At 41.9% G+C, this 13,823-nt stretch overlaps 1 protein-coding gene across 1 annotated transcript in view; it reads right to left on the bottom strand.

The window, feature by feature from the left end:
- The window catches only part of PLXNA1 (plexin A1), a 418,114-nt gene that overhangs the window by 163,226 nt on the left and 241,065 nt on the right, over window positions 1-13,823 (bottom strand). Inside the window, exon 9 of the mRNA XM_054978424.1 lies at window positions 158-272. Within this exon, the coding sequence (XP_054834399.1) occupies window positions 158-272 (115 nt within the window). The remainder of the gene's footprint in view (window positions 1-157; window positions 273-13,823) is intronic.

The following is a 13,823-nucleotide window of genomic DNA, read 5'->3' as shown; positions in this document are numbered from 1 at the left end:
ATATTGCTTCTCGGACACTGGATCTGTATTTTTAAAGTTGCACAAGCCCTCTTGGCTACAAAATCATGTAGGTTAAGTGTGGAAAAGTGGACTTAAGGAGATGAGGAGGAGCCACATAGTAGTGTTACAGAGGCAGGTTTGGTAGGGCTCTGCTTACCTCAGACATCTTGACACGTCCTTCCAGAAAGGAGCACTCAGCAGCATTGTGGGTACAGATGTGACGATATTTACACCAGTGGCAAGGGAAGGACCCATTCACACAAGACAGGCAACTACAAGAAAAGAGAACAAAGCTGCATGAATATTTACAGAAACAATACATGTTCTTTTTCTGAAAGCAAATGATCCCAATATTCATTGTAGATTGAGACAAGTCCAATACAACAGCTCTTGAGGAAGAAAAAGACAACAACAGGGGAATGCCAGGCAAGCAAGAGAATTGTAAAGGAGTTTGCACTGTTCAATGCTCCTGTGAAAAGGAGAGGAAGAATGGATTGACAAGCATTCTGAGACGGCCAATACCATAAACATTATTCCATTTCCTGTGATCAGTACCAAGTAACTTTTAGAAAAGTGTGTAACTTTCTTGGATCTGAGCCACAAGATGGTGCCAGGGTCAACAATCTGCTAGAATCAACAATGAAGAACTGGGAGAAATGCCAAAGATGTGACTGACCCCTACAGAGTCATCCATGACATTCTCTTCAGCACTGTGTCCTTAGAACCATGCTGGAGCAAATGAGGTCACTGCTGAATCAAAGATCGGAGCACCCCCGAGGTCTAAGGCACCACCTCCAGAGTTGGCATAAACAGAGTTGACAAACGTCAACGCTTGACTCACATTCCTTAAGCCCTGTGCCAACCGCCTTCTCAGACTCCCACGTTAGGCCCTACAATGCATTCTACGTGGTCAAATTTGCATCTCTCTGTGACCTCTCTGTCCAAGTTGGCACCATTGGGATCCTTTCCTCACTATCCATTTCTGTGTGGGTTGAATCACGGACTTTGTGAGCCTTATTTTTGGATACGTAGCAGGCAATTTTGATGAACAGAAGGCAAAACAAGAACCGTCCACTGCGGGAAGAAAAATCCTTGGGTCTTAATTCAGAGCCATTCATAGGGAAATTACACAATTACTCAAAGTTGGATCAGATTAGCATTTCATGACTGTAATGTCTTTCATTTGGTTACACAGCCACATATGAAGTCCCTTCTCTGATTTCCTGTGCTACCCACTCAGGCTGTTTGTGTGTATGTTCTGTTCCTCTACTCTCCCCAGATTTCTCTATGTGTACACTTGCATAGTTTTCTCCAGTAAGAGTCTATCTGTAGATCCTGCCCAGTTAACACCCTTCCATTGCTCTTACAATCCTTGGCCAGCAGTTGCAAACAAGGTCCCTCTTCTGAATTGTGCAATGGTTGAAGGAATTGGCAGCATTAGCTCTTCTCATGACTTGCTCCCATATGAGCTGAAACACAAGCTAAGAGCTCTTTAAAGCCCATCCTGCTCAAAATGAACAACAGAGGGTTTGGCAAAGCACTCTCTTTATGCAATTTGGCTCTCACTCCCATTTATCTCTCTTTTGCTTAACCATGCTTTTGTTGCTGTCCATACTGTGAAAGAGGGAGTTAAAGAGCCCTTTCAGCCTAGGAGGGAGGGGTTAGGTACAAATCCAGTCCTCCTCACCTGCTCCCTGGAGGTTCCTTCCAACCGTATGATTCTATGATTCTATTCCCACTTTGGAGAAAAATCCATGTGGCCTCAATTAGGGAAGGGAGGGGATTTTCACTTCACTTTGATCCTCCCTTTCAAGGCTGATTTGAATAGCCTTCAGCAGACTCTACAGGCACCACTCATCGTCCACCATCCTTGTATGTCTTCCCAGCTCCTTGTTCAACACCCAATGCTACATCCAGTCCTCCAGGAGACATTGAGCTAGACACCAGCCCTGACGCTTGAGCTCTGCAAGGACTCTTCTGCACAGCCACCATGTCCACCTGCCCTGCTTGGCCCTTGGACCACGGCCCCAATGATCAACTGTTTTGCAGTGGCATCTCCAGGGCTGGAGGTGGCATGTGACACCAAACTCTGGGCATAGCTTCTGCAGGAAAAACCAGCCAAGGTGACTAGTGAGGGGAGGGGTAGAGGTTTTGGAGGTCAAAGACTCTCAGTGGGTCCACAAGGAAAGCCTTTCAGGTCCAGACTGAGCCATCATGCCACAAACTGCCCAACTCTGTCCTATGAATATTTTTATATATTACAAAATCCATTCCAGAGATTATCTGGAATTTGGGTCTGGAATATCAGGACCTACTTGTTGATGAGCAAAAGCAATCAGTATGGAGAAATATGCCCACATTTAAAATTGTGGATTTTTCCAGAGCTAATACAAATATTTTCTTTACACTTAATCTCACTGTATTGTCAGATTTTATTGCTTTCACACATTATAAAAGTGGTTTCCTGAACTGCCATGTTTAGCCAATATAAGCCTGAATTTGTGGCACATATTTAACTTGGGAATTGTCCCTCCACCTCAAGTCTTATCCAGTCAAACTCTCATTTGACCTCAATTTCTATTACCATTCATGTGTTTCAGAATTCAGAGTAGGCACCCCTATTAACATTAAAGCAAAGACAAGTAAATCCAATGTGTCACTAAGATATTAGTAAATTGGTTAAGTAGGTGTTCTTCCTTAAAGCAAGGAAGCTAAACTAATAGACAATCAGTCCTGGCCAGCGTAGGACTCCTTAAGGATCATGTAAAGTTGTGAAAAATGTTTCTGCTAAGGTTTTGGCAAGAAGCACCTTTTAGGCACTGCATGTGTTTTTACACAGGACAGTCGCAGAGTAATCCTAAATAGAGTTATGCCCTTCTAAGGCTGTTGAGTTTAGTGGACTTAAAAGGGCATAACTTTGCTTAGGAGTGCATACTCATTCTCTGTACTCCACACAGCACCTGATGTTTAGCCTCTAGTAGTACTCCCACTCTATCAACGCTGTAAACATGGACAACTGTAGAGCCAACTGACTGTGTTCCACCTGAGCTCTAATACCAAGTCAAATTCACTTTTTTTGAGTATCTTGTCTTTCTTGTCTTGAGGGAACACCTTCTGGGAACACACACACACAGCTCCACTTTTATCCCTTTCCCATTTTTATCAGCTGAAAACTCAAGCTGAAAAGTTCCCCGTCATAACCTTTTTGCGGTGGAAAAAAGCCAGAGCTTTTTCTTGCCGATCATGCTACTGTTGAACTGAAGTTTTTGTATAAGCTAGCTCAGAGCAGGCTGAATACCCCACTCCACATCCTCATGAGTCGAGGCTACTTGGGAAAGAATCAGGAGCAATTCACATGGTGAAATTGCAGCAGCACAAATGTGAGCTGAGCCCTGTTGAGTTGGGCTGGGGTCATAAACAGAGCACCCAAGAGGTTGCTTCTCCTCCAGGCATAAGTGCAATGCAACCTGTAAGCAACCCAGTTTGTGCAGCTTCACTATAGTTTGGTCAGTATGGACAGAGCTGCTTCCCACGGAGCACTATCACAAACACAATTCATTCAGAGAAACTGCATGCTATGTAGCAATTGGCACAAGCGGCTAGAGCAACAGTAGCAAGCCAATTCCTACCAAACACAAGAGCCCATTTTAAGGCCTCTTCTACAGTGGCAAAAAAAAAAAGCTACTTCTCTGCTACCTTTGTGTAAGCAGAGTGTTCACCAGGAATGCTATTCCGAATTGTAAAAGGCTTGTTGACTCAAGGCCTCTGGGAGCAAATAACAGATATCTCAGAGGCATGCTGGGATCAATTTGCTAAACATTTTGCAGATAAAATTGCTCTCATCTGATCTAACTGGGATGTCACATTATCTGCAGATGTTTTGAATGTTCCTGAGGCTTTTAAACAGAAAGGCAGAGTATAAATTTTCTAAGGAGTAAAGACAGAAATAAAAACTCAGGTATGTACAAGACACCTGCCCACCTTACCAATCTGGGCACGGGAGCTGTTGCTCAGTCTGCCTAAGAAGTAAACTCTGTAATACTTACAATGTAGTACAACACTCTCTTTCCAGGTCCACTTCCGGGACCTCGGTGACCCAAAAATATCCTGCTCTAAAGTTTCATGCACTGTTAACTTCATGAAGCAGCTTTTCATAGCTGAAAACACACAAGCAATTAACAGGCTGCTCGCTGGAAGTCATTCCCTAGTTTCATTTACGTTTTTATTTCCAAACAAAAGGCCAGTACATGCAAATATATGTACTGAGGCACTCTTAATGTAGTTTGGGGGAGGAGGGTGGAACTGATGTGAACACAACCAGAGAATGTGTTTGAATAGCTTAAGGTGCCCCATTATGAATAAAGGCTACGACCAATTAAGACAAAGCAGACAAAGCACAATACTGCAAATGGAGAGGGTGGGATGTGAAGGAGCAGCCGTCTAGCTTCAAGGCAAAAGTAGTAAGGTTGGTTGGATACACTGGGTCTGTATCGCACAGATATTGTCTCTCCTGCTTTCTTCCATGGTAGGATTTAACAAACGGCCTCTTAACTATCAATTTGGCAGGCATCATATCAGTCTGTAGCAGTCAGCCATAAAAGAAACTTTAAATAGCATATCAGAACACACACATATAAAAATTAGGTTTAAGCCAGTGAAACTGGACAATGCAGAAATATCTCTGGCATCCAGCTTTATGCCATCTTCTTCTCTCCTTCCTTTCACCATCATCTGAACATTACTGCAATTTATTACTTAAATCATTAGCTTGCAACATACAAATTACAAAGAAATGGGACACCAACAATAATTGTTGTATATCGTGTGTCACTGAGTGTGTTCAAATGGTACATCACTCCCAGATTTCTACCCCTGATGAGACCATGAATAAGTGTGGTACATCTTCTGCTTCCCTTATCAAATCAACGTAATGAGAGTCCTAGAGAGATCGGGCCTGCTAAGAACTCTTTTGTTACCTCCTGCCAATGGAAATAAGTAGGTATATATATCTTGTCAGGTGCTCAGGATCACCTGTCATATTCAATACCCCCTGCAGCTGAAGCTGATGCTGTTGGGTGATTCTGTTATTTAAACCTGGGGTGGGAAACTGGAACAGGAGGTGTTTGTTCCTGTTGTAATTGCTCCCGAGCCTGAGAACCTGCTTGACCTTGAGCAGTCCATGAATCACACAGACTGTTTTCCTGTCTGCAGAGTTAGAGGACTGTTAGGAAAAAGGGGGGGGATTAGGAGTAGCCTTGGGGAACCTATATCTGCTTGATACATGGCTGTAGTTGCCAGTCCTAGCAAAGATGGCGTAAGTGTATGATACTGGCATCTTATCAATAAAGAAGTTTTACTCATGAAGTGACGTCTCTTGAGAGTTACCTGGCATCCTTACATACCTGAGGCCTGCTCCTCATTTCAGTCTGGATACAAGCTTGGGAGGAGTACTTCATCTGAACAGACTCTTAAGATTTAGAAAGTCTATTTCACTTTGCTCTGAATATACAACCAATAGCTAATTAGTCACAAATGAAAAGGCTGTTTGAATGACATTAGAAGATTCCATTTCGACAGGACCTGATTTTGTCAGCTGGGTCTGGGATTTCACAGGGAATTTTTTGCAGAGAGAATATATGGCAGCTTATTGAAAATATTAAAAACTCTTTGTTCATACCTTCAGCTTTGCATGCTACTGCCTCATGTTCAGAGTGCAACTGTGAAATCATACTTATCTCTTTGTCTGGAGATTCCCAAAGTTACTGCCAGCAACTCTAAAGAAGTGCATTCAGTTCATCTGGGTACAGAGGCACATATGATTCACTGAAGGATGTATAACCTCAGATTTTTGTCTTCCTTCATCTGTTGAGCTCATATGGTCAGTCTTAATGGAATCATTATCATCATGTGATTTAGAGGATTACTATGTAAAAGATGTAATGTGACCCTGCATCAAACCCTGACATATCGTTAAACCAAAGAGTCTGAATAGTTCTGGGTGAAAAAGTGGATGTATCCTACCAAGACAAAAAGATCTATCGGCCCTTTCATATACAGAGGAAATTAGACTTCAGAGTTACATCCACATCTCTGAAATGAATCCGGGAAGCTCCTTCCGTTAGAGCTATCTCATTAAGTAGTCAGTAGGCCTAAGCAGATTCAGCTGCTGTACCAATTAATATCTGCACTTTTATTCTGAAAGACTATCATCATATTTTTAAAACAAATGCCAAGACCTTGGAATGCAGCATGCATCTGCCCAAGGGGAAAAAAACTTTGGGCTCAGTTATTCGCCTCCAAAGGAGGGGGAGCCCAGTGAAACCCCTTCATTCTGCTAGGACCTAAGAACAAGGCACAGTCCTCAGCTTTCCACCAAATGTCTTGTCCAATGTTGCAGGTTGATCCTCCCATATATTCATGCATCATTACAGACTGAGCTTCAGTGGCAGACTGTTTGGCAGCACGATGCGCCATCTGTGTCATTTCTCCTTCTTGGGGTCAGCTGAGTTTACTGGCATTACTTTTTGCATAACTATTGTTCTTGATAACTTGAAGAAATAACTCCCATTTCACAACATACAGAACGCTAGAGAAGAACGTACTTACCCCGTCCAGCTGGTTTAAGACAATCCAATAGTACATTCAACCGTAGCACAAACATTACACAACCCAGCTTAGCCACCACTGGTTACTCAGACTGCTTCACTACCAGCATCACCAGCAAGCACCATTACCAGATCTTTAAGTAAGCAGAGCCAGAAGCTGAACAACTTGAATGTAACTTAGCAAATGCTGCCTGTGTTTTACTGAGCATAAAAGGTTACACAGGAGCACGGTTTTACTTCTCAACCACAAAATGGTACTCATAACCATAATTAGACCATAAACTGATCGGACAGGAGCTTTTTGAAAAACACTTTCTATGGTGTTAGATAAATAAAAACAATAATGACAACACCTACCAATCCTAATTGAGTCAATTAGGGTCACTTCTCATGTTATTTCCTTCAATTCTGCCATCATTATACAGGTTTCACAACACTGGAAATTGCTCTCTGTGGATCTGGAATGTTGCAAATTAATGATGATTCATCCTTGCACTAATCTGAGGACAGGTTCCTGTAATCTGGCAGCGTTCTGGTTTCCATGGAAGCAGCACTATAAAGCCCCTCCAAACTCTCAAAGCTTCATGGGAAATTTTGGGGGGGGGGGGAAGAGAAGAACATGATGCCATCTAGTGTTAAGAAAGTGGAAAAAGTCCAACACGTGCCAAATTACAACTCTGAAAGCACAACATTCAATAATGTTGAATAGACTATATAGTGAGAAGCCAAAACAGGAATGGTGATGTTACATTCAAATTCTCTCTTCTTCTAAGAGAAACATAAAAATACTAACATTGGTAAGAGAATCTAGCTGTCTCTATAGATCCCAGAACACTGTGAGTATAACAAGATGTGTACCAGCTAACTATTCAAATAACAGTGAAAAGAAAATTATTCTAGAGAGATGTTTTAAGGATAGGTAATTTAATGGCAACAATGCTCCTAAACAGTATTTCAACCCCACAAACAACTAACTATAAGCCAGTACTTTAAAATGATTAGAGTATTGGAATAGACTGGGGAGACCTGGGTTTAAAAACCTCATTCAGCCAAGAAGTTCATTAGGTAATTTTGGGCCAATCATTCTCTCTTAGCCTAACCTAACTCACAGAGTTGTTGCGAGGATAAAATGTAGGGAGGAACCATGTATGCTGCCCCAAGCTCCTTGAAAAGGTGGGATAAAAATGTAAGAGATCAGTAGAAAATCCCTGGACTCTGCTTTGTGGAGCTGTTGCAGCATGAAAATACTGGAGTGAAGCATTCTGCTAGTTTATAATCTGCTCAGGTTTATGGAGGCTCCTTTGACCCAGTAACCTCAATTACGTAGACACAGGGTATCCTGGCATATGTTAAGCCCCACTGCTTTGTCCTTCCTAGTTTACCCACAGTTGAGCTCTGGCTTCCTCTGATGCTTTGCCACGTGCCCTGTGGGCCTTCACATATTCATTTGTGGCTGAATTTACAGCACATATATGCCAAATTCAAAACACAGCATCAACAAGGATGGAAAATGTAGTGTGTAACTGAAGTTAATGGGATCCCCCTCCTCCCTCTCCAAATCCTGGCAAACTGGAGTAAGCTATAACTACCTGGAGAAATCCCTGCTGCAAAAGAAAACCCCACACAGCTGAGTCCACAGCATAGTGGTCTGTGAGATGAAAATATTGTTTGAAAGTATGCATCTCAGCTCACTACAGCACTAGTAAATCTTAATCTTGTGTTTTGTTTATGCACAATGGCATAGATAGTATAGTATGCAATATGTAACAGTGTTTTTTAATCTATAAACTCATAAGAATGGGTGGCTAGCACTAAGATTGGTGGCATTTTCCAGTTGTTCTGACTAATATCAGTATTTTTGCCATGAAACCTACCAAAATATTCTGTCCATTAGCACTGCACATAACATGTCATTCTCAAAACTTATGGGAACCATATTCCAGCCATTCTTCAATATCCTTTCCTACTAATTTTTAAAAGTTCAGCATACAGAGTCTCACTAAACGAGGTATCTGACTCATGAAGAACACGTGTTGGGAGATGCAACGTTAGCCAGTACTTTAATAAGTACTTGAGTACTTTAAAAAGACAGAGCCGAGGGCAGGGTAAAGGCTTTGCTATACACTGGAGCTGTGTGAAGGTGCTGCGAAATGCCAGAAGGGAAATTTCAGCCCATTATAACCTCTTCAGGTCCAAGCCTGGCTCTGGAAGGCAGCTCCCATCCATTTCCATTCATTGCAGCTCTCTGGTTGGGATCCCACACAGTTTTAGACTGGAAAGGTGAAACTGACAGAGACTTCCAGGAGGAGATGATGAAATTAACAAACCCTCTGAGGAGTGATCTCCACCAGCTGTCTTTTAAAACTAGGCTTCCTGGCTAACATCGCGTCTCCTTACTCTTGACGAACATGCGCCAAGGCATCTTGTGTAGAGAGACTCTTAGTTGTACCTTCATGTGGTACCTTCGTGAAGTAATCCCCTCCTTCGCCCAATGTATACTTGTTAGTGTTTAGTCGCTGAACTTGCTACTTTCCTTGTTTCTGGACATGTATCTGCCCAGGTTACTCTAGGAGATACATCTCCAAATTTGGTATGAACACAGCTGTTTCTGGCACATCAGATCTTATACATATTTCTCCATTTATTTTTCCAGCTGTGCACTTCTGCTCATCAATATGTTGCCTGCTCAAGAGCTATCAATGTACTTTGTAACAGACTATGGAAGCAAGCCTAAGCAGTTACTCCCAGAAAAGTGTCCTTAGAATTGCAGCCTAAGACACGCAAAAAGTACATGCCCATGTTTTCTATCTTCTAAAGCTAGCTCTACTACATTACATAAAAGCTTAGCGGGTCCAAAAACAGGGTTCCTGACTCCAGCCTGGAAAATTCCTGAAGACTTAAGGGCAGAGTTTGAGGAGGGAGCTCAGTAGGGATGCTGTGTTACATCCTGTTATGTCCTGTCTAGGTCAAAGGTCAGCTTCTCCAACTGCTGTGAAATCACTTTCTCCCATCAAAAATTTAAATTTCCCACCTCATACAAGCATTTCCCCCTGCCTTTTCCTTCCATCTTATAGCACCTGTAGACTTCCATATGTGTGTGTTCTGTTATGTCACACTAATTCTTTCCTCCTAAATGATTTGGTCCAAGGACTTTTAAGGCTCATTCTCAGCCCAAACACAGTTCGTTCAGTCTTCTGAAAACACTCTTAGAGTTCAAGAACTGCCCAGACTTTCCCTCCAGGACTCCTTTGCATTAAAAGGAAGGACACCAAGTGTGGCGGCTGCTCACCCTGAAGCCATCCCAGGCAACCAAGAGCGTGAGTACAGAACTATGCTAGCGTAGACTGAGTTGTATCGACAACAGGACTCAACCAATTACAGAACTTTTAATCATCTGCTTTTTAACCTATTAAATGTTAACTGATTATAAACACATTTGTATGTTTTGAGATACTGAAACAGTGTACGTATTTATAAACTAAAACTACTGTTACATTGATGGAAGGACTCAATGATTAACAGTTGTTTCCAGTGATTAATCTGCTAAAGCCTTATTTGATTAATTTACCAATTAAACCTATTAAAGCTTGCAACACTCAGTTCCCTAAGCAAGAACCATGTGCCTGTGGCAGGACATCAATAATGGAATATTAGAACAAATATTTACATGTCTAACAAATGCATAGAGCATAGTGACTAAGTGGTGAATAGTAAAAGTTCCTAGGAAATCTAGTTGGTTCTTAAGTGCCACCGGACCCAGTTATTGCTCTTCTACTACAGACCAGCACAACTACGCACCTGAAGCATTCTACAGCTTACCAATGGCCTATTTTGTGAATACAAGAATTTAAAGTATTCAGAAGTCAAAGGAATCCCTCCTGTGACTACAGCACACTCTGGAAATAGTCTACAGGTCTACAGCCAGAATCATCTCATCCAAAGAATCAAACATTAACTGACTGTTCATATATAGATTGTCAGACCGACAGACAGGCCCCATGCTTAAATTTAAATTCTTATAACCTGGGAAACAAGTCCACTTGCTTTTCTTATCTCCAGCTTTAGAAGTTGAGGGTTCTTCAGTGCTCAGTGCAAACTAAGAACAAAACAGGAATCCAAATGGGCGAGATAAGCAAGGCAAAGTCTAAGCAAGGAAGCAAGCAGAAGAAGGGAAGTAAAATAGAGTGGGGGGATGCAAAAGTCTTTGAAAACTAACTTGCAAGGAAGAACAAGGGCACAAGAGGAAGGTGAAAAGCATGGGGGGAATAATATGAGTATTTTACATAAGCAATTTCAGTTCTGTCATACTGGGTGCTACAAGGAATCTCTAATGGGGGAGGAGGTCTTTGCCCGAAGCAACACACTTTTATATCATCCAAGCCAGAAGGCAGAAGAGATACAGAGTGAATTCAGAGAGGACAAAGGGGGCAAGTATTATTACATGCATATGCTTAACAAGAGTGAAAGCCCTGGGAAGGAAAATTACACACATGATCCACACTGACGGAAACAGCATCTGCCTGCACAAAGAGGCAACCTTCAAGACTGTACTGCAGCGGCATTACGTTGTACGTTTCATGGAGCACAGCAAGAAGCACAAGGAGGAGTGGGGCTTCAATACCATCTTATTTTTTCAGGTGCTTAAGTAGTCATAAATATTATTATATTTTCTATTCCTACTAATTTTCATAGAAAATTATCAAAGGCTCTGATAAGCCTTAAGAGTGACATGAATCAGCAGCATGATCAGGACTCATCCTCCTGAGAAATACTAAGTGATGTGTGAATTTGTATGGTTGCCTGCTAGATCATACTGGAGGATTTGCCTGTGTCATTAGAAAGCAGGAAAAGATTCGTTATTATGCTGAGCACGCTACCGAGTAAAGCCCGGAACTGCTGGAAGGCATAGCTGGTGAGGAAAATGGGCAGTGGTGGAAAGTGCCGTGGCATGACTTTTACTTTGCTTTAATATTACTATTCATTCTTTATATAGCACCATCATTTGGCAATACAGAAAAACATGCACAAATAAACAAACACTTTGCCCCAACAAAATTTTGCAAACAACTACTCACTTCATTAACAGAAGAGAGTACCATATATATGCTAGAATGCAAAATTGACTAGGAAGCCATGTCTGTTTTGCTATCTACAAAAAGCTTCTTTACAGAGATTTCATAATATATTTTAATTCAAACCACAAAGGTTAGATCCAAAGATGTCCTTCTACTCATGAAATGACTCCCATCTGTTAACAAAAAGATTTCTTCTGTGAGTAGAAGGACTCCTCCCGCAAGTGGAAGGGCATGCTGGATCCAACCAACTGTTTCTTACTCTCTTATAAACATATAAAGAATGCAAGGTCAAGGTCGTAAATTGTGCTGAAAATGAAGATGGAAGTAGATCAACCCATACTGCTGCAGAAATAGCAGAAGAGAAGAAAGTGGCTATTTTCAGAACTGATGTTTAAATTGGCTTTTGTATTTCCTATTCCTGAGTAAAGCCTACATGTATTAAATTAACATACATTCAAATTTAAAATACCATTCATTTTCTGTCTTGGATTTTACAACATTCACAAGTGTCAATTTCAGACTGAAAGATATTCTTAGTGTTGCTTCAGTCTTTGCCAGATAGTTATACAAAAACAGCTTGTAGGACCTTAAGATTTTTAGAGTATTTCAAATCATACTCATTCTGTGCTCTAATAATAAACATACCTTTGAGCTGTAAGAACTACATGTAGGGATGGGAAACAACAACACTGATTACCAAGGCATTTGTTTTAAACCAGCACGGTCAGTTTCTGTTTGGAATTCTGTAGGCATCCTGGTTTTACAACTTGGCTCTCCATTACAGCTGCAAGACCAGGATGCCTACATTTCCCATCAAAACTTGAGAGAAGCTGACAAGTGTCCAACCTGTGTCAGGCGTTACTTGTAGCTTGGCTCTCAGATCAGCCAAAGTGCTAGGCAATATGACAGGCAACAAATAAAATGAATCACTGGTGTTTTACCTGCTGGGAGTAGCGGCATCTGTCATATTAGCAAAACCTATGTGAGTGTTGATATGGGACTAGTGAGGCAAGCAGAAGGACAGGAGTAACTGCCACTGCTAGGAAAGTTTGCCGAATATGCTAGTGTGTTTCCATTTTCCAGTAAGTAAAAATACTGATTCTATACAATATACGAAAAAAGCAACAGATGTTTGGGCAGAATCTGAGAAGAGCCTCTGCAGGGCCCCTCATAACTGAGCAACAATTCTTGTTTGAGCCTTCTTGATACTGCCACAAAGCACCCACCCCAGCAGCACTGCATTAAAATATGACTTTCTTAATAAAGACATTATAACAGAAGTTTGACCTGTGGGTCAGTGATGTTCAATTCAAATGCAGCAGCTTTTGTCACTCCTGAATTTAGAGGCAGCAAACTTCGTTGTTACCAGCATCGCCTTTCCCTTCAGTCTTTTTTTTCCAAGATGTGACTTTTGAAAATAAGTTTATTTTTTTCCTTGAGGGCTGTTTTTCTGCCTCTTCATTGGATGAATGTCAACCCCGCCCCCTACCACATCATCTTTTCTATGCCTACTCTGTAACAGAGAGGACCAAATGACTGCCCAAGGGCCACATTCAGCCCATGCACCTCCCTGCACCAAACAGAAAGTAGCAGGATTCCTCATGTGCTGCTGTTGGCTTCGCAACACCACTCGACGTGCAACTTCTTAGGGGTAGTTAATGCTGCAAAAAGCTGCACAGGAGAGACTTGCACATCATTTCCAAATCTGTAACCCTCCTCCAGGGCAAATGCGAGACAATCATGCAGAAGCATCCATGGTACCTCCTCACTTTGTGTTATCAGAAGTGTCTGCATGTTCTTCAGTCCAAGCTCCATTCACGTTGAGGCATGTGCGTGTCATCACTTTGGCCTTAAACAGTGTGGCTGTGTAAAATCTTCCCCTCCCCCCATTAAAGAATTTGGCCATTGTTATTCAACAGCCATTCTTTATATATGTTTTGTTCTAGGCTGCCTTAAGCACTGTAGGGGAAGGGGAAGATAAAAAATGATGGTTCAGATCCCACGGAGGACAAGCAGAGCTGCAATGCATAGCATCACAAAGAGCAACTTCCTTGCCTGCCCTCTCCCGCTGCAGTCTTCTTTGACCTTTGAACCCGTGCCTCCATGGCACACTATGGGGGTCAGACTGCAATGAGCAGGGGAG

The sequence above is a fragment of the Eublepharis macularius genome, chromosome 4 (genome assembly GCF_028583425.1).
Source record: "Eublepharis macularius isolate TG4126 chromosome 4, MPM_Emac_v1.0, whole genome shotgun sequence".
In the NCBI taxonomy this organism is placed as follows: Eukaryota; Metazoa; Chordata; class Lepidosauria; order Squamata; family Eublepharidae; genus Eublepharis; species Eublepharis macularius.
This window is presented reverse-complemented; position numbering and strand designations above follow the sequence as displayed.